The 26,381-nt window shown below is 46.9% G+C and overlaps 1 protein-coding gene across 2 annotated transcripts in view; it reads right to left on the bottom strand.

Moving 5' to 3' along the window:
* Positions 1–15,412: 15,412 nt before the first annotated feature.
* NOLC1 (nucleolar and coiled-body phosphoprotein 1) overlaps positions 15,413–26,381 on the bottom strand; it is a 33,772-nt gene continuing 22,803 nt past the window's right edge. For both annotated transcript variants that reach the window (XM_066600523.1, XM_066600524.1), the window contains exons 15-19: positions 25,218–25,316; positions 22,540–23,055; positions 21,234–21,313; positions 17,851–17,940; positions 15,413–15,825 (exon numbers count right to left, since the gene is read on the bottom strand). In XM_066600523.1, the coding sequence (XP_066456620.1) occupies positions 15,667–15,825; positions 17,851–17,940; positions 21,234–21,313; positions 22,540–23,055; positions 25,218–25,316 (944 nt within the window). In that variant the 3' untranslated portion in view covers positions 15,413–15,666. The remainder of the gene's footprint in view (positions 15,826–17,850; positions 17,941–21,233; positions 21,314–22,539; positions 23,056–25,217; positions 25,317–26,381) is intronic.

Genomic DNA, 26,381 nt, shown 5'->3' with positions numbered 1-26,381 from the left:
TATTTGGCCTGCCTGTCACTCTGCTCAGTGTTGTGGGTCCGTGTCTGCTGGGGGTAAAATTGCTCCAAATAAATACGCAGCCAGCTAAGTGTTACAGCAGGCTTGCGCCAAATTATTTCCTGGCTCTGAAATCACCGCTCTGTTGCACTTAATAACAGTGCAACACTGCAGTTCCGTCACACACATCAGGGACAGAATTGTGTAGGCAGGGCCAGAAGACATCTTATAGATTGAATATACGCAGTGGTCCTTCCTTTTGCAAAAAAAGATTTGAAAAAAATCTATTTGGCCTGCCTGTCACTCTGCTCAGTGTTCTGGGTCCGTGTCTGCTGGGGGTAAAATTGCTCCAAATAAATACGCAGCCAGCTAAGTGTTACAGCAGGCTTGCGCCAAATTATTTCCTGGCGTTCCGTAAGCGAACTCAGCCTCAAACCACAGGCCAATAAGCGGCATATTTAATTACAGTGTTGTGTTTCTGCATTCCTGGTAATACAGCATGCTGAGGGGTAGGGGTAGGCCTAGAGGACGTGGGTGCGGCCGAGGACGCGGAGGCCCTAGTCCGGGTGTGGGCACAGGCCGAGCTTCTGCTGCAGGTGTATCGCAGCCGACTGCTGCGGGATTAGGAGAGAGGCACGTTTCTGGCGTCCCCAAATTCATCTCACAATTAATGGGTCCACGCGGTAGACCTTTATTACAAAATGAGCAGTGTGAGCAGGTCCTGTCGTGGATGGCAGAAAGTGCTTCCAGCAACCTATCGTCCAGCCAGAGTTCTGCGCTGTCCACTGCTGCAACTCAGAATCCTCTGGCTGCTGCTCCTCCTTCCTCCCAGCCTCCTCACTCCATGAAAATGAGACATTCTGAGGAGCGGGCAGACTCCCAGGAACTGTTCTCGGGCCCCTGCTCAGATTGGGCAGCAGTGGTTCCTCTCCCACCAGAGGAGTTTATCGTCACTGATGCCCAACCATTGGAAAGTTCCCGGGGTCTGGGGGATGAGGATGGAGACTTCCGGCAACTGTCTCAAGACCTTTCAGTGGGTGAGGAGGCCGATGACGATGAGACACAGTTGTCTATCAGTGAGGTAGTGCATTAAGTCCGAGGGAGGAGCGCACCGAGGATTCTGAGGAAGAGCAGCAGGAGGACGATGAGGTGACTGACCCCACCTGGTTTGCTACACCTACTGAGGACAGGTCTTCAGAGGGGGAGGCAAGGGCAGCAGCAGGGCAGGTTGCAAGAGGCAGTGCGGTGATCAGGGGTAGAGGCAGGGCCAGACCGAATAATCCACCAACTGTTTCCCAAAGCGCCCCCTCGCGCCATGCCACCCTGCAGAGGCCGAGGTGCTCAAAGGTCTGGCAGTTTTTCACTGAGAGTGCAGACGACCGACGAACAGTGGTGTGCAACCTTTGTCGCGCCAAGATCAGCCGGGGAGCCACCACCAGCAGCCTCACCACCACCAGCATGCGCAGGCATATGATGGCCAAGCACCCCACAAGGTGGGAAGAAGGCCGTTCACCGCCTCCAGTTTGCACCGCTGCCTCTCCCCCTGTGCCCCAACCTGCCACTGAGATCCAACCCCGCTCTGAGGACACAGGCACTACCGTCTCCTGGCCTGCACCCACACCCTCACCTCCGCTGTTCTCGGCCCCATCCAGCAATGTCTGTCAGCGCAGCGTCCAGCCGTCGCTAGCGCAAGTGTTTGAGCGCAAGCGCAAGTACGCCGCCACGCACCGCTCAAGCGTTAAACGTGCACATAGCCAAATTTATCAGCCTGGAGATGCTGCCGTGTAGGGTTGTGGAAACGGAGTCCTTCAAAAGTATGATGGTGGCGGCGGCCCCGCGCTACTGAGTTCCCAGTCGCCACTACTTTTCCCGATGTGCCGTCCCAGCCCTGCACGACCACGTCTCCCGCAACATTGTACGCGCCCTCACCAACGCGGTTACTGTCAAGGTCCACTTAACAACAGACACGTGGACAAGCACAGGCGGGCAGGGCCACTATATCTCCCTGACGGCACATTGGGTGAATTTAGTGGAGGCTGGGACAGAGTCAGAGCGTGGGACCGCTCACGTCCTACCCACCCCCAGAATTGCAGGCCACAGCTCGATGGTGGTATCTGCGGCGGTGTATGCTTCCTCCACTAAACCACACTCCTCCTCCTCCTCCTCCTCCAACACGACCTCTGTCTCGCAATCAAGATGTGTCAGCAGCAGCAGCACGTCGGCAGCAGTCGGTGTCGCGCGTCGTGGCAGCACAGCGGTGGGCAAGCGTCAGCAGGCCGTGCTGAAACTACTCAGCTTAGGAGATAGGAGGCACACGGCCCACGAACTGCTGCAGGGTCTGACAGAGCAGACCGACCGCTGGCTTGCGCCGCTGAACCTCCAACCGGGCATGGTCGTGTGTGACAACGGCCGTAACCTGGTGGCGGCTCTGCAGCTCGGCAGCCTCACGCACGTGCCATGCCTGGCCCACGTCTTTAATTTGGTGGTTCAGCGCTTTCTGAAAAGCTACCCACGCTTGTCAGACCTGCTGGGAAAGGTGCGCCGGCTCTGCGCACATTTCCGCAAGTCCCACACGGACGCTGCCACGCTGCGCACCCTGCAACATCGGTTTAATCTGCCAGTGCACCGACTGCTGTGAAACGTGCCCACACGGTGGAACTCTACGCTCCACATGTTGGCCAGGCTTTATGAGCAGCGTAGAGCTATAGTGGAATACCAACTCCAACATGGGCGGCGCAGTGGGAGTCAGCCTCCTCAATTCTTTTCAGAAGAGTGGGCCTGGTTGGCAGACATCTGCCAGGTCCTTCGAAACTTTGAGGAGTCTACCCAGGTGGTGAGCGGCGATGCTGCAATCATTAGCATCACCATTCCTCTTTTATGCCTCTTGAGAAGTTCCCTGCAAAGCATAAAGGCAGACGCTTTGCACTCGGAAACAGAGCCGGGGGAAGACAGTATGTCGCTGGATAGTCAGAGCACCCTCCTGTCTATATCTCAGCGCGGTGAGGAGGAGGAGGAGGAGGAAGATGAGGAGGAGGGGGAAGACACAGCTTGGCCCACTGGTGAGGGTACACATGCTGCTGGGCTGTCATCCTTTCAGCATGTATGGCCTGAGGAGGAGGATCCTGAAAGTGATCTTCCTAGTGCGGACAGCCATGTGTTGCGTACAGGTACCCTGGCACACATGGCTGACTTCATGTTAGGATGCCTTTCTCGTGACCCTCGCGTTACACGCATTCTGGCCACTACGGATTACTGGGTGTACACACTGCTCGACCCACGGTATAAGGAGAACCTTTCGACTCTCATACCCGAAGAGGAAAGGGGTTCGAGAGTGTTGCTATACCACAGGACCCTGGCGGACAAACTGATGGTAAAATTCCCATACGACAGCGGTATTGGCCGAAGGCGCAGTTCCGAGGGCCAGGTAGCAGGGGAGGCGCGGAGATCAGGCAGCATGTACAGCACAGGCAGGCCAACACTCTTTAAGGCCCTTGACAGCTTTATGGCTCCCCAGCAAGACTGTGTCACCGCTCCCCAGTCACGGCTGAGTCGGCGGGAGCACTGTAAAAGGATGGTGAGGGAGTACGTAGCCGATCGCACGACCGTCCTCCGTGACGCCTCTGCCCCCTACAACTACTGGGTGTCGAAGCTGGACACGTGGCCTGAACTCGCGCTGTATGCCCTGGAGGTGCTTGCTTGTCCTGCGGCTAGCGTCTTGTCAGAGAGGGTGTTTAGTGCGGCTGGGGGAATCATCACGGATAAGCGTACCCGCCTGTCAACCGACAGTGCCGACAGGCTAACACTCATCAAGATGAACAAAGCCTGGATTTCCTCAGACTTCTCTTCTCCATCAGCAGACAGCAGCGATACCTAAGCAATAGGTAGGCTGCACCCGCGGATGGAAGCATCGTTCTGTATCCCCATCAAAAATGGGGACCTTTTCGCTTCATCAAGCTGTGTATAATATTCCTCCTCCTCCTCCTGCTCCTCCTCCTGAAACCTCACATAATCACGCCGAACGGGCAATTTTTCTTAGGCTTACAAGGCTCAGTCATATAATTTTTCTAAACAATTTTTATACGTTTCAATGCTCATTAAAGCGTTGAAACTTTCACCTCCACAAATTTTTATTTTAACTGGGCTGCCTCCAGGCCTAGTTAGAAATTAAGCCACATTAACCAAAGCGATTAATGGGTTTCACCTGCCCTCTTGGTTGGCCATAGCCAATTTTTCTGATGTACATTAGTACTGTTGATACAGCAATTTTTGTGGGCCCTTGCCTACAGTGTAATCAAAGGAATTTTTAGCCCACCTGCATTACAGCTGACGTTACATCCGCTGTGTTGGGCAATGCAATGGGATATTTTTATGTACCGCCTGTGGCTTCCTGGCACCCACCCATGCTGTGGGTCCACAGGGAGTTGTAACTACATGTGTCCACTTCTAAAGAACCCCAGTCTGACTGGGGCATGCAGTGTGGGCCGAAGCCCACCTGCATTAAACATGACATTACTACCTCAGCTGTGTTGGGCAATGCAATGGGATATTTTTATGTACCGCCAGTGGGTTCCAGGGAGCCACCCATGCTGTGGGTGCACAGGGAGTTGTAACTACATGTGTCCACTTCTAAAGAACCCCAGTCTGACTGGGGCATGCAGTGTGGGCCGAAGCCCACCTGCATTAAACATGACATTACTACCTCAGCTGTGTTGGGCAATGCAATGGGATATTTTTATGTACCGCCGGTGGGTTCCAGGGAGCCACCCATGCTGTGGGTGCACAGGGAGTTGTAACTACATGTGTCCACTTCTAAAGAACCCCAGTCTGACTGGGGCATGCAGTGTGGGCCGAAGCCCACCTGCATTAAACATGACATTACTACCTCAGCTGTGTTGGGCAATGCAATGGGATATTTTTATGTACCGCCGGTGGGTTCCAGGGAGCCACCCATGCTGTGGGTGCACACGGAATTCCCATTGCGGAGTTGTACCTGCCTGTGACTATATATAAAAAACCGCGGTCTGACTGGGGCATACAGACACCTTGACAGAATGAATAGTGTGTGGCACATAGGTTCCCCATTGCTATGCCCGCGTGTGCAGCTCCAGATGGAGGTGGCACAGGATTGGATTTCTCATTGCTTCTATACAGCATTGTGGGCTATCGCCCCGCCCCTTTTAAAGAAGGTTGCTGCCTAGCCGTGACAACCCTCTGCAGTGTGTGCCTGCTTTTCCTGTGGCAGACGCACTTATAAATAGACATGAGGGTGGCGTGGCATGAGGGCAGCTGAAGGCTGGGCAGGGACAGTTTGGTGTGCGCTGTGGACACTGGGTCGTGGGGGGGGGGATTTGGCAGCATGTAACCCAGGAGAAGTGGCAGCGGAGTGTCATGCAGGCAGTGATTGTGCTTTGTTGGAGGTAGTGTGGTGCTTATCTAAGGTATGCATTGCTAATGAGGGCTTTTCAGATGTTAAAGTTGTTGGGGGGGGGCCACTCTTGCTGCTATTGTGGCTTAATAGTGGGACCTGTGAACTTGAGATGCAGCCCAACATGTAGCCCCTCGCCTGCCCTATCCGTTGCTGTGTCGTTCCCATCACTTTCTTGAATTGCCCAGATTTTCACAAACGAAAACCTTAGCGAGCATCGGCGATATACAAAAATGCTCGGGTCGCCCATTGACTTCAATGGGGTTCGTTACTCGAAACGAACCCTCGAGCATCGCGAAAAGTTCGTCTCGAGTAACGAGCACCCGAGCATTTCGGTGCTCGCTCATCTCTACTTGCAGGGTGTTTGTTCTCTGATGTTTCTCACTTGATATGCCATCATCTATCCATTCGATGAAGTAGAAAACCTAAGTAATTGGAGAAGGCTTTGCCAATCGGCGGTGGTCCAATTCTGGTAACTTTATTCTGTGGGTCAGTACAATTACTATGACCCCAAATTTATAACATTTTTAACTTTTGCTGCACTACTTCAAAAAATAAAAACTCTTTGGAAAAAAATACAGTTATTTTCTGTCACCATCTTCTGACTGCCATAACTTTTTTATACTTTTGCCGACATAGTTGCGTGAGATCTAGTCTTTTTGCGGGATGTCTTGCAGTTTCTATTACAGTAAATATGACTTTTTGATCGCTTTTTATTACGTTTTTGCTTAGATACGAGGTGACCAAAAAACCCCCCACAATTCTAACATTGTTTCTTTTTTCTGACAACATTCACTGTGCAGGGTGAATAATGTATTACTTTGATAGATAAAACTTTATGGACGCAACGATACCAAATATGTTTTTGTCCTTTATTTGTATTTTTTTATAATAAAAGTCGCAAAAGGTTTTGTTTTTTTACTTTAATTACATTTTTTCTTAATTAATAAAACTTTTTAAAACTTATTTTTACATTTTTTTCTCATCATAGGGAATAAGTTTTTTTTTCTCACTGAGGCAGTCAACGTGTATATGACTATTCAACTGAAACCCTCCACAGTTATAGACAATTAAAATGCAAAACTTTATTAAGCTTGATTAAAATAATTACTAGGCCAACAAAACAGAAAAAGAGACACCAAGGATATGTCCCTCACAGCTCACTATATTGATTGGAGCTGGATAGGTCACTATCTGTATAGGGATATTGCTTGTATCGGCTTGCCTCGTGCAAACTTTGTTGTGGCAACCCAAAGTCAATGGAGACTTTAGGCTGGATTTATCCAGACAGAAAGGGTTGGTGTATGACGTCCACAACAACTCTGTTATTTGAAAAACTGAAGCAAGTCAGATAAATAGTAAAAGTCCTTCTGATCCAAAAACTGCTAGTAAGGAAGCAGAGATGAAATAATACTCTGCTCAAAGGGTGTGAGGTAGCCAGACTAGTAAAATGGCCTGTCTGGTTACTCAAAAAATGAGTTCAAAGTTCCCTTACCTATTCCTCCCCCGTCAGGCTTCTTACAGCAGATTCTCCATGTCAATCTTCTCCTGTCTCCTGCAAAACCCCAGGTCACCTCACCTTCAGCCGGCTGATTCTTCGTCTTCCGGTGACGAAAAAATAGATTATACCTACCCGATAATCGGGTTTCCAGGAGTCTCCATGACAGCACCAATTGAGATTGCCTCCTCCTGATAGGACAGGAACACACCGAGAGGTTAAAAGCTCCCCCCCTTCCCCACTTTCCTCAGTGGATTCTAACGAATTGCCAGGGTAGGAGCTCAATTTAAATTTTTTCCCTTAACTGGTGTTTTTTGTTTTTTTTTCTAATAAAATTATATTATATATATTTTTTTTTATATTATATTATATTATATAGTTTCTTTTCTATTAATTTAGGGGGGGAAGGTACGGGTGCTGTCGTGGAGACTCCTGGAAACCCGATTATCGGGAAGTTATAATCTATTTTTTCCCCAGTCGTCTCCACGACAGCACCAATTGAGACGTACCAACTAAAGTTTCCCTAGGGTGGGATTGCTGCCGAGAGGACTTTGCGGCCGAAGGCCATGTCCTCGTCCTGCTGCACTTTTACCCTATAGTGTTTAACAAACGTGTGGGGTTTCTTCCAGACTGCGGCTTTGCATATCTGCTCGACCGAAGCTGAGCTATGTTCGGCCCATGAGGATGCTACTGCCCTTGTAGAATGGGCTTTAAGAGCTAAAGGGATTTCCTTCCCGGGGGCCTTATAGGACTCTATGATGGCTAGGCGGATCCACCTGGCTATGGAGCTTTTCGCTGCTTTGTTCCCTTTATTTGGGCCACTGAACTGGACGAACAAGTTGTCTGTCTTGCGGAGGTGATGGCTACTAAGAAAATGGTCTTGATAGTAAGCATTTTTATGGGTAGTGCTTCGATCGGCTCGAATGGTACCGTTGTCATGGCCCTTAGGGCCCAATTAAGGTTCCAGACTGGAAAAACATTTATGGGCCTAGGCCGTAATCTAGTTGCTGCTGCTAGGAACCTGTTGACCCATCTGTTGTCTGCGAACTTTGTGTCACATATGGCGCTAAGGGCTGCAACCTGGACCTTCAGGGTGCTTGGAGAGAGGCCCATCTCTAGGCCCTCCTGCAAGAACTCTAAGATTAGAGGGATGTCCGGGAGAGAATCCCCGCGATCCCTTCCCTGTCTCCATGAGGAAAACCTTCTCCAAACTTTCTGGTAGATAAGGTGGGTAGTCTTTTTTCTGCTGGACATTAACGTTTCTACTACTCTCTCTGAGAATCCCTTCTCTTTTAGTGAGGATTCCTCAAGAGCCATGCTGTTAAGTGGAGCTTGTCTAGGCTTGGATGGTGCAGTGGCCCCTGCGATAGAAGATCTGTCCAGGTAGGGAAGATGACTGGGTCCTGGACGCTCAATGTTGCTACAAGACCGAACCAGCTTCTTTTGGGCCAGAAGGGGGTCACCAGGATTAGTGTGCATACCTGGGTTCTGAAATGTTGTAAGACTCTGGGGATCAACGGTATAGGAGGAAAGGCGTACACCAGCCCCTCTCCCCAGTCTTGGCCTAGGGCGTCTACTGCTGTCGGACGATCTCCTGGCCGGAGGGAGAAGAAATTGCTTACTTTGGCATTTTCCCTGGTTGCGAACAGGTCCAATTGTGGGGTCCCCCACTGGTTGATCAGGATTCTGAATGCTTTCAGGGAGAGAGACCATTCTCCTGGGTCTATTTGCCTCCTGGTGAGAAAGCCCGCTTTTTGGTTTAGAGTCCCCTTCAAATGGGTTGCCGTGATCGAGAGGATCCGGCCCTCTGCCCAGTGGAAAATTTTCTGTGCGATGTTTTGCAGAGCAGGAGATCTTGTGCCCCCTTGGTGTCGTATATGGGCGACCGCGGTGATATTGTCTGACAGTATCTTTATATGCTGGTCTCGTAGCGAGTTCCCTAACTGCTGTAGGACCTGTCATACGGCCTGTAGTTCCCTGTAATTTGAGGACTGTTCTTTTGTCCTTTGAGGCCATGGGCCCTGAAAGAACTGGTTCCCCACATGCGCTCCCCATCCCCAGGCGCTTGCATCCATTGTGATGTTAGTGGCTGGGTTTTGTAGCCAATGAACCCCTCTCCGCAGGTTCTCTAGGGATGTCCACCAACGCAGGCATGTTTTCACCGTGCTTGGGATGTACATTCTTGTCCCTAGAGAGGACTGCCTTTTGTCCCACGTGGATAGGACTGAGGCTTGCAGGGCTCTGGTGTGAGCCTGGGCCCATGCCACTCCTGGAATGCATGACGTCAAGCTTCCCAGGAGAGACATGGCTTCCCGAATTGTGCATAATCGTCTCCGTAAAAAGGTTTTGACTAGCCGTCGGATTTTTTTTATTTTCTCCTCGGGTAGACAGGAGCATTGCGATTCTGAGTCGAGCGTTATACCCAGAAACGTTTTCTGTTTGTCGGGATCTAGGCTGGATTTTTCCCAGTTTATGATCCATCCTAAGGATTGGAGAAGTTCTAGCACTATCTTCAGGTGTTTCGTTAGGAGTTCTCTGGACTCTGCTATTATTAAAATATTGTCCAGGTAGGGTACTATTAGGACCGACTTCTTCCTCAGGTAGGCGGCTACCTCTGCCATAATTTTGGTGAAGATTCTGGGTGCTGAGGAGATCCCGAAGGGCAGGCATCTGAATTGATGGTGCTCTATTCCTTTGCCCATATCCACTGTGAACCTTAGGTATTTCCGGGACCCCTCGTGGATCGGTACGTGGAAATAAGCATCCTTTAAATCGATGGATGCCATGTAGGCTCCTTTGGGAATCAACTTTATCGTTGAGGAGATGGACTCCATCTTGAATTTTCTGTATCTGATGCAGGTGTTCAGAGGTTTCAGGTTCACTATCATCCGCTGTTTCCCACAGGGTTTCCTTACTAGGAAGAGCCTGGAATAATGGCCCTGGGTTTCCTCATTTTGCGGTACGAGGGATATTGCATTTAGTTGTTGCAGGTCCCCAACGCTTTGCCTTAGTAGGTGTAACTGTTGTTTGGAGCCTCCCATGATAATGAATTTTCTTCTGGGGAGGGACACCAGCTCTATCCGGTATCCCTGCTGTAAGATCTTTGGGATCCATGGGCCTTAGGAAATCGCAGCCCCTTGATCCACAAAGCTCCCCAGCCTTGCCCCTACGGGGATGGCGTCAGGGTCTCTGCTTTGGCTCCCCCTGGTGGGGGTTAAAGAAGATGTTCCTTCCTCTGCCCCCCTTGGGGTAACTCCAGCGGCCTGTCTTGCCCTTGCCTCGGTAGGCCTCTGGCTGTTGCACTGGGGCCCGGAAGAAGGTCTTCCCTCTCTGTAGCTTTTCTTCCGGGAATCCCTTCTTTTTGTCGGCCGCCTTCTCTAGAATCTTGTCAAGGTCCGGTCCGAACAAAAACTGGCCGTAGAACGGGAGGGCGCATAGCTTATTTTTTGAGGCTAGGTCGCCTGACCACGATTTCAGCCATAACACTCTTCTGGCTGAGTTAGACCGGGCTGTAGCTTTCGCCGAGAGTTTGACAGTTTCGGCCACGGCGTCCGCTAGGAAATTTGTTGCCATACGCAGGATCAGAAGGGATCTGTTCCCTCGGCGTCTTATTGGTTAGGTGTAGCTGTAGCTGTTCTAGCCATACCCCCAGACTTCGCGCCACACAAGTGGCTGCGATCCCTGGCCTAAGTAAGTTTGCCGCTGCCTCCCATGATTTCTTTAGAAGGCCCTCAGCTTTGCGATCCATGGGATCTTTTAACTGTGCGGCGTCCTCAAAGGGCACGGTCGTTTTCCTGGCTACTTTGGCCACTGGGACGTCTATCTTAGGTACCTCCTCCCAGCTTGCGCAAACTTCCTCCTCGAATGGGTACCTTCTTTTTACCCCTCTAGTGGAGAAAGAGCTTGCGTCTGATTTCCTCCACTCTTTTTGGATTATTTTGGTGATAGTCTTGTGGACAGGGAAGGTATGCTTGCGCCTCTCTCCTAGTCCCCCAAATATCTCATCTTGTAGGGTACGTGGTTCTCTGGGCTCTTCCATTTTTAGTGTAGCCCTGACTGACTTAATCAATTCCGTTAAGTCGTCCTGATGGAATAAGTATTTTTTGTAGTCCTCCCAATCTGAGGACTCGGCCGTCTGTTCCTCTTGCTCCGACTCGCTAGAACTCTCGGAGTCGGAAGGCTCGTCAGGAACATACGCCCTTTTCTGGCGTTTCGCTGGCGGCGCCAGCTGTGACGTTAGGGCTGATCTAACCTCTTCTTTCACCAGCTTCCTAACGTCCTCCCGATTCCTCTTTAACTAGCCTAGCTACGCATGCCTTGCATAGAGGCCTCTGGTATGTAGCTGGCAGTTTTATCCCGCATTCCACGCATTTTCTGAGTTTTGTTCTGGGGGAGGATGTCTTTTTTATCCCCCTGACAAAGCATTTTTGCGGGTAAATATGCAATTTTTGCATACACAATACACTGGATATTTGCATTGTATTTTTTGCCGCACTGGCTACTTACAGCCGCTGAGGCTGAGGTTTCAGCTGTCTCGGGCTGGAGCACTCATTACTATACCGATGCTGCAGACACCCTGCGACCTGTAGTGCTGGTTTGTTCTGGCTTCTCTCAGGTTCCTTTTTTTTTTTTTTAATTTTCGCGCTCCTGCGCTAAGCCCCGCCCCCTCTGCGCCTAATGCAGACGCGATGACGTCATCGCACTGGACACGTGACACGGCGCCCCGCCCCCCTCCGTCGAAGGGCTTCCTGGAGCACCGCGCTGTAACTTCTGCAGGGAGGACGAGGGGCACTGAGGCTCCCGCTTTGTACCCCCCATGGGCTGCCGCGGGAGGAACCTGGCCCGGGGGTTACCACCCCATGTGGCGTTTCGGGAGTCGTCTGGCTTGGAAGGGAGGACAGGCTGACCCACTGCCCTCCGATCCGCCTGTAAGTAATCCTGGCTGGCTTCTCCACCAGCTCCTCTCAGAGATCCTGCCTCCTGGCAGGACAGGAAGACACTGAGGAAAGTGGGGAAGGGGGGGAGCTTTTAACCTCTCAGTGTGTTCCTGTCCTATCAGGAGGAGGCAATCTCAATTGGTGCTGTCGTGGAAACGACTGGGGAAGCATCCATTTTCTGCAGTCTCCTTCCTTCAGGGCAACGTACGCTACGTCACTAGTGACATATATTCATAGCCTAGCAGGAAGTGCCAAGCTATTGCAGAGACTGCCTATGCTGACTCTTTGCAATATATGAGCTCTCGTGTTGAGAGTCTCGGCAATAGATCAGCATTCCTTCCTAGTTAGTGAACGTGCCTTTAAAGTTCTCATTCTTTGAGTCAAAGCCACTTCTGGCTTTGACTAAAAAAAAAAAAATGCATCAAAAACTGCAAGTGCATCTTCCAAAAATGTGTGTGAGGCCACCCATAGCAGTTTTTTTTATACTGGCTTAATCACTTTTCTAAAAGTGGACAGGGCTAAGCAAAATGGGATGTGGCCTCGCAGTTCTCCTAGACTTACAGTAATTTACTCCAGTTCCCAGCTTGCATATACAGAGTCTATGTCAAATTAACACGACCATTTATCTAGAGTAACCACCGTGTGTTGCATGAACAGCAGCTAGATGGGCTGGGAGTGACTCAATAAGGTAGGTGTCTCAGGTATCTGGAGCCGTGTTGACTGCCGTGCATCCCGTAGTTGCTGGAGGGTACATGAGGAAGGATCCATAGAGCAAACACAACACTCAAGGTAGTCCCAATTGGATTCAAGTCTGTGGAATCAAGAGACCAGGGAAGTACTTGGAAGTCTTGGTGGTGCTCTTCCAACCACCGTCAGGCATTTGTAGCCATGTGACATGACACATTGTCTTTCTGGAAAATCCCATCTGCCCTGGGGAAAACAAAAGGCATGTATGGGTATACGTGATCTGCAAGGTTGGGTTCATAACAATCATTTCAGAGTGCCTTTCACATGGATGAGCAGGGCCAGAGAATGCCATGAAACAATTCTCCATAGTTAAATAATAAAACTTTTTAAAACTCATTTTAACATTTTAAATTCACTCCTCATAGGGGACAAGAACTTGTGATGGTTTGATCACTCCTGCAGTATGATGCAATACCATAGTATATTGCTATCTGACAGTAAATCAATCAAGCCACACCACAGGCAATCTGCAATGGCAGCCCTGGGAGTTTTCAGAAGGCCATGGTAACCAAAAGCCATCCCGGGGATCTCATCGTAGGGGGCTGGTCGGGATTCCCGAAGTTCGATTGCGTCATTTAAAGGCCCGTCAGAATTAATATATTTCGTTATTTTATGACTGCTGTGACAGCCGGCTGCTGTGGCGTTACCAACCGTGGTTACCCTATTTTAGCAAAAAAAAGTGTTTTTTTTTTCCTAAATATTTTACGGAATGCTTTTATAAAAACACTCGTCATATATTTCTCATTTTATTCAAATACTGAAGGTGCGAGGTTGTCTCCTAAGGGTTTATCCTGACCTAATGTGACAATTAAAGGTCCTAGTGGTCATTAGACTTGTTCACATGACTGCAGTGTTGTCATCCTCTGTGCCCTTCTGCGTTGTAATATTTCACTTCTCTTCCCTAATATTTTAATTGACTCCCTGTATTACTCTTTTTGCCAACTATTTCTTCTACTATAAACCTAGATGGATGCTTTTATTTTCTTTTCCACTATGAGGGGCGTTTATTAAAGATTTCCCCTGACTCGCTTCTATTTATTGCAGGATGCTGAAACTGCACATGTGTAATGATATGTCTCTTTAGGTTACATGCCAATTTGCAACTCTGAACTGATAACTGTCTTTCTTTTACAGGTGCTGAAGCGGTGCGAGGTCCGATAATGAACCCAGTGGATTACAGAGCAGTCATCAAGTTCCTTCACGTGAAAGCCACACACCAAGGGAGACATTCGATGAAATGAAAGAGGTTTATGGGGAGGATTCCCCATCATATGTTGTAGTCAAGAAGTGGCATCTTCAATTCAAATATGGTTGGACAGCCAAGACCATCTTCATATGCATAAGGTATCCGCTCGCTGGGTTCCCTGGCTGCTCATACCTTTCCAGAAGTAGGAACAAGTTGAATGCTGCCAGGCTTTTTGATGATGTACCATGAAAACTAGGAGGACTTTTTCAACAGATTGAATATATAGGATGAAAGCTGGGTCCAGCACCATGATTCGGAGACTAAAGTCCAGTCGATGCAATGGAAGCATCCAGACTCACTGCCTCCAAAGAGGGCAAGTGCCCAACCCACGGCAGGCAAAGTCGTGCTCAGAGTCTTTTGGGACCACTACGGAGTAGTCTTGATGGATTCCCTAGCAAAGTGTACCACGATTACCGGGGCATACTATGCTTCCCTGCTACAGAAATTGCAGTAAGCCATTAAAACCTAGAGACGTGGAATGCTCACCAAAGGTGTCCACCTTCTGCAAGACAATGCCCCAGTTCACAACACACATGGTACCCAGGTGGCAGCACACCGCTGTGGGTATGAAATTCTACACATCCCCCTTATTCACAGACCTCGCACCATCAGACTTCCACCTCTTTCCAACAAAGTAGTCATTGGGTCAAACAGAATCTATCGACTTCTGTAAGTGAGGTGTTTACAGTTGCATAAAGAGATGGGAGAAGTGTGTGTCCTAGGTGGCACCTATGTAGAGAAGGACTAATAACTGTCAAGTTTCATTGCTCTCAGTCCACAGGAAGGTCCTAGCGGTCATAAGATTTTATCACATCACCATTAGGACATCACCAGCCATACATGGGTCTCCTCCGTCGCAGACTGATCTTTCCTCTGCGCGACGGATGCGATCGGCATGCCGACTGGCGTGCCGGACCTTTTTCTTTTTAAAAATCTCCTGCTGTCCTGCGGCACGTTCGCAGTGTCAGCTGCCGGCACGCCACGGAGTTGACGGCTTCCATTGACTACAATGGAAGCCATCCTGCGGGATCTGCCGTAAAATGGAGCATACTGCGTTTATCACGTATGCGATCCGCACACAGTGGGGGGGGGGGGGGGGAGACATCCGCAGGTATTTAAATACAAAAGGAATAAGACTATTGGTATTTTAATGTCTGTAAAGTCCAAGCTACTAAAATATGGCATTATTTATCATGCATGGTGAATGCGAATGTCATGAATTATCCCACCCTCACCCATGTGATCAAAAAGAAAAAAAAAAAGGCCCACAAAAAGCACCGTCAGAAAAATAAAAGTTATACATCCCAGAATATGGCAGCAAAAAGTTAAATTTATTTTTCTAAGTAGTAAAAGAAAAAGAAAAATCCACAAGTAATATCGCTCTAATCGTACTGACCTTTGGCGAAAGTTAAAAGTTACATGTTACCACCGCACAAGCTCTAAAAATGAAAGCCGAAAGCACAATGGTAAACTGTTTTCCCACCACCATTTTCCTTGACTTAACTACATTAAATGGTACATTAAAGGGTAGTATTATAAAAACACAACTAGCCTCAAAAAACAAGATTTGAAACATGGTTTTAATTTTTACATTCTACATAATCAGTTAAACATCTTAGAGTTTAATCATTTGAGAACCGATTAAGCGTTAAAAAACAAAGTCTAATAGCTGCAACTTTATAAATATACAGAAAAAAGTTTGAGAAAATCCACAAAGTTTTCTGTCTCAGAAAAATAAAATCTCTTGAATGGACACAACATGAGTCCAGAATAACGGGGACATAAAACAACATTATAACCGCTGGAAGGAGTTGGTTCATTCACTGTCAAACTTAATAGAATTCACAGCTGTTGAAATGGCGCCACCACAGTAGCTGCCGCGCTTTTTCTTTGTTTTTTCATGTCGGAAAGATTTTCCCTTTGTGTATTTTAAGACACTGTTGGCTTTCTCTCCCCAGTCTCCTGTCGCTCCTTTCTGCAAAAAGGAGGAAAAAAGGAAGTAAAAGCAGTACAAGAAAATAAAAGCCAAGTGTATATGACTAAGGGCTCAGTCACACGGGCGTTTTGACGCACCAATTTTTGAACGCCGAACTGAGGTGTTCAAAAATTCGCATGACCTAAGCGGGCGTTAGGGTGGAAAAAACACTGCTAGCAGTGTTTATCCTCTCACAAGGGTTTCGTCACACGGGCGTTTCCCGCTATCCCCTGCGACAGCTGTGACAGAGGATTTCTTAATCTCCGTGGGGAGTACCGTCATCACTGGACACTGACAGCATTGTCACAGTGTCATGTGACAATGGGACTTCCCGCAGAGATGAAGAAATCCTCTACCACAGCTGGCAGAGGAGCTCAATGTTCTCCCATTGAATTAAATTGAGCTGGCAATACAGCCAGCTCCATTGAAAGCAATTGACTGCCAGCAAGCGCTGCAGTGATTTTCGGGGAAGGGCTTCAAATATAAGGCAGCCCATTGGCTGAGAGCTGCCTCTGATTGGCTGAGCACTGTGACCAATCAGAGGCAGCCTTTTCAGCAGGCAAGGATTTTAAATTCATGCCTGCTGAATAATACTCAGAGCAGTTTAGGAGAAGAGCCGGCTGGACGCGGCTGAACCCTGGCAGCTGCAGAGAGGTGAGGATAATTTTTTTTCCTTCCCCGAAAATCACTGCAGTGCTGGCCAGCAGCCCATTGCTTTCAATGGAGCCGGCTGTATTTCCAGCTCCATTGAATTCAATGGGAGAACATCGCGCTCACCTGCCACAGCTGTGGCAGAGGAGAGCGATCTTCAGTATATGCGCTCAATGGGGTCGGCGCTGCTGCTGCCGGTCTGATCGAGCGCAAGGTGAAACCCGAAAAAACGCACATTAAAAACACCCGTGTGACTGAGCCCTAAGGCCGTGTTTACATGGTGTATTTTCATCAAGGAATCTACACCAAAATCCAAGTTGGAATCCCTCCATTTGAGCTTTCAATTGAATAGTATTCGAATCGTAGTTCATATGGGACGGATTTTTCCGCGCTCAGATTTAGTATTCTGTATCACGGGGGGGAAAAAAAAGAAGTAACATGTCAAGCCGCGTTGGCAAGCCAGATACTGGTTTAACCCACTTGAACAGTCTGGATCCGAAATCAAATCCACTGTAGATTTCCAAAAGCCATCCTAGGATGCCAGCGGCGTCAGATCTGCGTTGGAAAAATACGATATCAACATCACGGTGTGAACATGCCCGAGGCCGGCTTCACACGGGTGATGACATCATACGAGATTTGTGCGTTTTGAGACTCACAAATATAAACCCCACTCTGTAGAATGGAGTCACACACATAAGCAATGTTTCGCAGCAGCGCCGGCCCCATTGATAGCAATAGGAGAAGCCGGATGATCCCTGCATCCACGGAGTTATGCAAGGCTGTTTTCACTTCCTCAGAGTTTTAACATGGAGGGCAGCGCAATATGGGGTGGGATTCACAGCCCAATATCACCCTCGCCCATGTGAAAAGTAGGCCGGGGGTCTATCAACAATTCTCTGTCAAATTACATATTTTTCAGCAGTGATACAGCAAAATGATACAGTTTTACAAAAAACACAGCAAAACCACGATTTTATAATACTGCGTTGGAAAAGGTTGACTTGGAAAATAAGTATTAGCATGAAACAAGGGTGAGCTCAGACCTCACCGACTTGCTGCAGATTTCACCCCTTCAATTTGAATTCTATTAAAAATGGGTGAAATCTGCTGCAAACTTGCACCAAAAATGAGCAGCAAGCCGCAATGTGTGAACACACTCCAACCAGGAGTTGTCAGCCAGCTTAGGAGCTGGAATAATGTCAGCTCAATGGAGGAGACCCCCCATTACATTCACATAGGGCATATGAACAGGGCGTAGTTGTAGGGAGAAAAACTCTTTAAAAGGACCATCTGTACAATGCAGGTAGGCAACAGGGGCACTTTAGGCAGAAAAGCTGGCATTCTGGCAAATATAAAAGAATTGTACCATACCTTGGCTTCAAAGGAATTATTAGAAACCCGATGATCAATCTCTACTTCTTCTTCAACTACTCTTCGGAATGGAACATTTTTGACACCTCCCTGCATCACACCCAAAAGCACAAATTTAAATACAAAATTGCAAACTCTGCAGTCTGTTGTTTCGCATTTGCTTCTGTGAATTTAGCTAAAGAGATCACATTCATGCAGTGTTTATAGACACATGGAAGAGTAGAGTTAAAGGGCCACTACTGGCATTTTTTTAAAGCCTATGACCGTGCAATATGCGATTAAAGTTATTAATTTTCTTTTAATGCCCATTTAGTTTTGATGCTATGAGTATTCAAACTTATGTAATCATTCACGTGTGCACGGTGTCTGACTTCTCTCTAGCCAAGAGGGATGGCCATCAGAATAATCCCATTTCTGTTTGCGCTGAGCACACCGTGTTTCCCCGAAAATAAGACGGTCTTATATTAATTTTTGCCCCAAAAGAGGCACAGTGTTTTATTTTCATGGGGGCTTATACTCACCGAATCCAGATGCCTCGCCATGGCCTCCGGCGGAGCTGCGGCAAGCTGCAATGTCCTCCACACTGACATCTCAGCTTCTTTCTGGTGATGGGCGTTTGAACACCACACCTCCAGCAAAGTGATCGCTGTGATTGGATTGAGCGCCAGCCAATCACAGCCGGCACTTGATAAGCCAATCACAGCCATTTAGTGAGGTCATTCACTGAACGGCTGCGAATGATCGAGCGCTTGCCGCAGCACTGCCTGAGACCATCGTGAGGCATCGGGACCGAGTATTTTTTTTTTTTGTAGGTTAGCTAGGGCTTATTTCTTATTTGCGTAGCTACTGCGCCCATCGGTGACTTTTTCCCCCATAAACTGTGAGCGTATCGTCTGAAGCAGCAGTTGTCCTAATTTTATCTCATTTGGAACAGCAGAACGCCCTCGAGAGACCTCCGAGTTGGGGAAAGTTTAAGTTTGCTAACTCTATATGATGTATGTGAAGTGTTATATGTTGCTTTACTGTCTGCATGTCTAAATAGAAAGGGAGAATTGAACAGCCGCTATGTTAGGTCAATGGAGAGGGGCGAGGGAGCATGAGGAGAGAAATCTCCTCCTGCCGCCCCACTGTGAGCCTGCGATACTAGCCCCCATGGATGTGCACAGGAGCTAGTATGTGAGGGAACGAGTGTCGGGCATTGTTTGCCCGACATTCGTCCCATCTAAATGGGGCTTAAAACAAAAACGTAAAATATATTCTCTTATCTGTGAATACAAAGAGTTAAAAAAAAAACCTTTTTGAGGCAGAGTCCCTTTAAAAATTACTCCCAAGCTGAAGAGGAAGAAAACCAATGTACAAATTCAGTCACCTAAAATATAATCTGATAACTTGTGATGGTCATACCTTGAAGTGCTAAATAAGGGTACATTCACGCCACAATTTAAGACTATGCTCCAGGGTTCTATCTGAAGAGCCAGAAACAGAATTCGTACTGATACCCAAAATGGCGCCATACACTGTCTCTCATTGGTGATCTCTGTTTGCGCAGCATTCCATTTGTTTCCTAATTTTTTGCCCCTCAGAATAGCATGGTTGACCACACAGATGCCAGAAATGAACTGAAAGCTGCACAAATGGAGACCTTATTGGTCTCTGTTTAAGCAAGCATTTTTGGGGATTCAGACAGAGCTACGGGACATAATCTAAAACGTGGTGTGAATGGCTCCTACAAACCTCAATTTGTGAATATAGCACTGATGTGTGGCCAAACTTTCTCCTATGCATACAATATTCGTGTGAAAGGTGCTCACCTAAACATAGATATTCAAAATACTAACAACGACCTGTCCGTCTGTGAGTGAGTTACATGCTCTGGCCCCGATTACAATGGTGACATCATCACAGGTCCTGTACGCACTCGGCTGCTGTCTGGCTAGGTGTTAGCATTCCATAACAACTGAGGCCGCAGGGGGCTTGTAGGGTCTGTAGTTCACCCATAATCTACACAGGAATAAAGGACCAGTAATGACGTCACAGTCATGTGATCAGAGGCAGAGCATGTAGCTCACTCGGGACGTCACAAGTTCTTCATCCACAGTGCTGTGCTGCTGGCGATACATTTACATACATTCTTCATCCCACACAACAGGTATGTAGAAAACACTGGTACTATAATTTTCATATTATTTATATATGTAAAAAAAAATTATAACACACACACACACACACACGATGTGGGAAACATTTTTGATGTGTAACAAAATTTTGAGTTTCTGTTACACACACACGCACGCCAATTCTGACTGCCATTTAATCGGGTTCTTTTGTTCTGATTATCATCAAAATATCAAAAAAGGATTTAAAAAAAAAAAAAGTTTAATATCCAGCATGCTTTACAATAACTTCCTAAAATCTTACTTTTTAGTCCCCATAGGGGACTTGAACTTGCAATTGTACGATGGCTCATACCATATACTGCAATACTCCAGTATTGAAGTATATGGTATTTCTGGAAAACATTCTTCAGAAGGCCCTGGGCTGCCATGCCAACTGCATAGCTCCTCACAATCTCATTAGAGGGGACCATTCTGAACCCCTGAACACCAATTGGGGCATTTAAAGGGTTGACAGCAGCAATCAGCGTGTACTCCAATAGCGGCTTTGTGTCAGCTGTCAAAGAAAGCGGACACAAAAAGTCTATGGAGCAAGATAGACTACAGAGTCAGCACCATATTAACCCTGCATACATCTGCCTTGAGTGTACAGTGGGTGTCGCCAAGCGGTTAATAAATTAAAATAAAGCAATAACCCTTTAAACGATTTAGTTCCAAGGAGCACATTCCAATTCTATACCAAAATTTATATACAGAAAGCGGTCCTAAATGAAAAAGCCTATCGGACACTAATAAAATGCTGTGGCACAAACCGACTATGTAGCTAAAGGCGTCGTCCAGAATTAGAAAAAAATGCCTCCTTTATCCAAAAGCAGCCCTGCCCCTGTCAGTAGGCGGTGTATGGTATTCCAGCTCAGCCCCACTCAATTCAATAAAACTGAGCTGCAATACCACACACAACCTGTAAACCGCTGTGGCACTGTTTCTGCAAGAAAGCAGGCATGCTTTTTTAACCCTGTAACATTAGAGAGCTTGGAGTGCATACACAATCTAGGCAGATGCTTGTAAGCTGAAGCAGCATTAAATACTACATTACAAAGTCCCACAATTCATATCCTTGTAGGAGCCAAGTTTGCTCAATAAACACGATGACAACATCGATGCATAGGATGAGGATTTTATTGGTTATTAAAAACCTTTAATATAAAGGCATACATTGATTTCCCATCCAGCAGCCACTCTTCTTAGCAACATCACTTATTTTCTCACCTTCTTGTTGGCCTTGGGGAATGTGTTGGGAGTTGAAACTTTCACTTTATTCACAGGTGTTTTCCCTTTATGAGAATCATCTAAAATACAAAGTGAAGCGGAATTCAGACAAAAGTCATGACATAACCAAAACAAAGCATTTCCAACAAGTTAAGATTTAGTATCCGAGTCACTGAAGGGGTTTCTCTAAAGATGTTCATCGCATATGGTTAAGGCCTCATGTCGACGGGCGGATTGGATTCTGCGAGAGCCCGCAGAGGAAATCAACCCTGCCCACAGCAGAGGACCCTGTGTACCTGCCTGGGTCTACTGCGTACCTGTCCAGGTCTTCTATTTTCTGTACTGCGGAAGTGGCGTCCAGCGCACCGCTGCACATGCACAGTACTTTTTTTTTTTAAACTTCTGCTTTACCGCAGAATCCTTGGACGGGCCACGGATCAGATGGCTTCCATTGACTAAAATGGAAGCCATCCGTGCAGGAATCGTACTGAAGTGGAGCTTGCTGTGATTTGTTATCCAGACCAAAAGGTACGCAAAACAAATCTGCATACTCCAATTCAGCTGCGGACGTCCATGCTTCCCTATGGGCGGTTTGAATTACAGATCTTCTATGCGGGTACCTCACGTGGATTCCACAAATCAAATCCACCTATGGACATTGGGCCCAAGGAGTCTGTATACAGACTAAAGTTGCTGAAAAGGGATATTTTTAACCCCCCAAAAAAATATTGGGTGAAATTTAACATCCAACGATCATTTTAGTTAACAAATAGCAGTCGTCGTCCAGAAAAAAAATATATATAGTGGACCAAACTATATCTTTGTGTCCAATAGTCAGACGAAAGATCTTTCTTTGAAACAATGTTCTTGCCAATCACCACTGAACATGCACGGTCAGTTTGAACAACTGTAATGACCAATATGGTCCTAAGAGTATATGGCTGGACCTACAAAACAATTGTTGGTTCAACCACCACCCTGCTTCCATCTTATGTGTATGGCCACCTCTACAAAATACTAAAAAAAAATGTCCGACAGGTGCAAAATCAAAAGTTGCCACCGCCTACTAACCACAAAACAAAAAGAAAGGAGCAGTTAGTGGAGACAGGAAATCATTGTACCATTTTCTGTCAACCTTGTATTATTCTTCTGGAGGCTGCAAAACTGGTGATCAAATATAAAGCGACCTTTGGAAAATAGTGGAGTCAACCAGTGGATGCACTCCGAGACCTTCTGTCACTTTGTTCTAGTGATTGGCCAGGGTGGGCCCTAAGATGGAGAATGACCTAAATACAAAGAAACGTACCGTCTTCGCTGGAGGAGCTGTCCTCCGAGCTCTCAGCTTTTTTGCCCACTGCATTTGGCGTGGAGTTAGCAGTCTTTGGCGTAGATTGTTTGGTCAACTTCTTGGAGGCCGACTTCTTCGCCTCATTCTCTTCTTCGCTGCTGCTCTCAGAACTGCTACTTGCTTTTTTCACTGGGACAGACTTTGCTGTGTTTTTCACAGGAGGTTTTTTAGGCTTCGCCTCTTCTTCACTGGAATCATCTGATGAGGAGCTGCTACTCGCCTTTGATTTATTTACAGGAATAGGTTTCTTTGCAGATACCGGGGTAGGCGCAGGGGGTTTGGTAGCTTTTTGTTCCTCTTCACTATCTGAGCTATCAGAGTCTGAACTGCTTTCTGTTGCCTTGCCTTTTACTTGGGTTGCCGACTTTGGAGTAGCAGCTTTTGTAGGGGTCTTATTGGCTGCAGCAGTCTTTGCTGTAGGAGTCTGTTTAGTGGACGGTTTCTTGTTAGCTTCCTCCTCCTCGCTCTCCGAGTCTGCAAAAATGGAATTACATGTTCAGAAGTACGGAATACAAAACAATGTTACTTTAGAATTTCACACCTCTTGGAAAAGAGGTAGAGGGCTGCTTCACCTGCATGTCAACGTCCATGGGGTCCAGTGATCTTAACCCCTTACGGACCAGGCAGTTTTCGTCCTAAACCACCAGACACTTTAGGGACTTTGTCCATGTGGGGGTTTTACTGCCCCTATTTTTATCTTTTGCTGTGTTTTTTCTCAAGTGACATATAGGGCTATTTTTTTTCTTACACTAATGGGTTCTTAATTTTGTTTTCAGCATTTTGATATATAATTTGTGTAGTTCCACGTTTGCAGGACGCCTATGGCGATGGTTTTGGTTGGTGTTTGTTCATTTTCATGTATATCATTTTTATTTATTTTTGTAACTTTTTTACTATCTGTCCCCTATTACGTCATATAAGCGCTATGTAGCCTGGCAAGGGAAAGCAGAAGTGGTTAACAACAGCTTCCCCCCTTCTCTGGCGGGGCCTCGGCTGTGTCTGATAGTTGAAGACCCAACCTGCCCCTGCTTGATTGCAGGAACAGTGGCTTTAATTCTGTGCTGCACTTCTGCCATCGGCCAGGAGTAAAGCCCAGAACAAAGCGCCATATATTTACAGCTATTAGTCCTTAAGGAGTTAAAGGGGTATCCCAAAGGATATGCAATAAACGTCTGATAGAGTAAGGTACCACATTGATCTGCAGAACAGGGTAACCCAACACCCATGCAACCTGCTGATGTGGCCGATACATCCAGGCAGGAAGTGAACGGAGAGGTGGCTGCGCAGTTCTCTTGTTAACTTGTACAAGATTTAGCAAGTGCTCTTCTGTTTCTTTAACACTCATAGGAGTTACTGTATAAAAGGGATGCATATGTGCTTCCAGCTCTCCATTCACCGCACACCTGGATGCCACGGCTAGCCGGTATCTCACTGGGCAGAACGGGGAACCTCCATATTGGAAGTGGTCTGGGTCCTAGAGATGGAACCCGCATCTACTAGCCATATATGTTAGACTGAAATACTCCTTCAAAACGAAATCCCTTTCCATTATCCCAAAAGCACTCAGAACAAACCAACTTTAGGTTTTACCATGAGCAAACTTTTGAAAATACAAAAGGTGGCACACAAAGCAGGAGTAGATTTTGCAGTCTCACACTACAGCCACTGAATGTGTTGGCCTTAACTTACCATTATGTGACAAATAAAAGGACCCAAAATGAACAATCCAATTATTTACAAGGGTACTCCCTCCCACAGTCATAATGAACCCCCATTCTACACATAACGTAACATAACATTTGCAATTATAACCATCTATAAAAACACTTCCTAAGCAATCACCGCTCTCCTCCAAAAAAAAATTAACACACCTCATGTAATCAGTTAGTCCTGATCAGCTGGACAAGCAGGCACGGGTCTGGCATCTATTTTACTACAGCAGAGCCCCTTCCCTTACTAAGTAACTACGCATGCTTGCCCTGTGAACCGAAACTGTGCATACGCAGTCACACAGGAAGGGCACACAAGAACCAGAAGGCTATGGATGTAGTTTAACAGCTAGCAGGCTCACATGCCGCTCTGAAGGGCGATGTTACAGCTAGTGGCACATGCAGAGTGTTTGGACAGGCAGATCACCGCTAGGATTCACTCACTTCTCATGCAGCGCTTCACATTCTATATGTAACACAGCGAGGAAGTGAGCGAACCAATGATTTTTATGCTGGTTGAAAGTGAGCAACAAACAGTAAGTGATTAGTGCACGATGGCTTTGCATTGAGATTTAACAATTATCACACATGTTCGTTCAAACAAATTTTGCATAATCGTCCTGTGCTAATGGCTCTTAAATGCAACGCCATCCTGCAATATTAGTTTGTCGCTCACTTTCAACCAGCATGAAAATTCTTGCTGCTCGCTCACTTATCGCTGCGTGTAAATAATTCTCTGCTCAGTCTTTCTATATAAAATGTGAAGCGTTGAGTGAATCCTAACAATGATCTGCCTTTCAGAACGCTCTGCACGAGCAACTAGCGGTGACGCCAGCCGCTCGTGCACATAGTTTAGAACAGGAGTTGTTAGATTTAAATGCCACCGACAGGTTATGGCTTATTAATGTAGTAGAGAGCAGTACATACCGGAGCTGTCAGAACTAGACTCTTTCTTCTTTTGTGCAGGTGGTGTCTTACTTGGGGTGCTCTTAGCTGGAGGCTTCTTGTCATCTTCTTCACTAGAATCTTGGAGGAAAAATAATAAAACATTAAATACCAAGCAGCATCATCTGCATTACAAAAATGGTATACTGTGCACAGATGTTAATCATAAGATCATCATGTCAAATAAAAACACACAAAAACTATTTTTTGCGTATCAGCTTTAGAAACAAGCAACAGACCCCCCCACCAATCAGCTGTCTGAAGTGGCCATTTCAATGAATAACAAGGGTCAGAAACACTATCTTTTCTCCTTAGGGAGAGCAACTATATACGGTGAGTGAGGAGACTCAAATGGCCATGCACGCTCCTCTGGGTAATATGCAAATAAGGGAGATGGAATAAATCCTCCACAGTGCCACCTATTGAAAGGCAGCATTCCTTCAAGCCGAAGTCAGACTTTTTATACCAGCCTTGTTACAATGACCGGGAATTAAAAGCAAAGCCAGACTCCATGTACATACAGCTGTTTCAGGGTTTTTGCCCTCCATCAGTGTACAGTAGGAGTCTGGCTTTGCTAGTGAGAGGCCTGGGAAGCGGGTCAGAAACGCTATATTTTCTCCTTAGGGAGAGCAACTATATACAGTGAGTGAGGAGACTCAAATTCCCAGTCATTGTAACAAGGCTTGTATAAAAAGTCTGACTTTGGCTTGAAGGAATGCTGCCTTTCAATAGGTGGCACTGTGGAGGATTTATTCCATCTCCTTTTAATGCATAACCAGGCCCAGCGCCACACATTTCTTGCAGCTCTGCTTGGTATGGCAGCTCAATCCCATTGTCGTGAATACGGCTAAGCAGATAATTTTTGACCTAGTCTCATTTAAGCTCCACAAGACCTGTATACCAATCCACTCCCCCATGTGTGGGCATCTTTTAGAGAGTATAATTCAGAGAGGCCAGGGTTACGCCAAAGTGTCATATCAGCCACCTTCAAGTTTACTAATTGACCAGACTCGCCTCAAGTTTAAAAACAATCTATGAACAGGAAGCAGTCTACCTGAGAAGATGGAAGGGGCCTCTAGATTGGGCCAAAGGTTAGAGATGTTCAAGATATGTGCCCCTCCGAGTTTGGGGAGATGATCATCTCTT

Source organism: Eleutherodactylus coqui, chromosome 4, assembly GCF_035609145.1.
Source record: "Eleutherodactylus coqui strain aEleCoq1 chromosome 4, aEleCoq1.hap1, whole genome shotgun sequence".
NCBI classification, from domain to species: Eukaryota; Metazoa; Chordata; class Amphibia; order Anura; family Eleutherodactylidae; genus Eleutherodactylus; species Eleutherodactylus coqui.
Note: the sequence above shows the minus strand (reverse complement) of the source record. Positions and strands in the feature narration are given on the sequence as shown.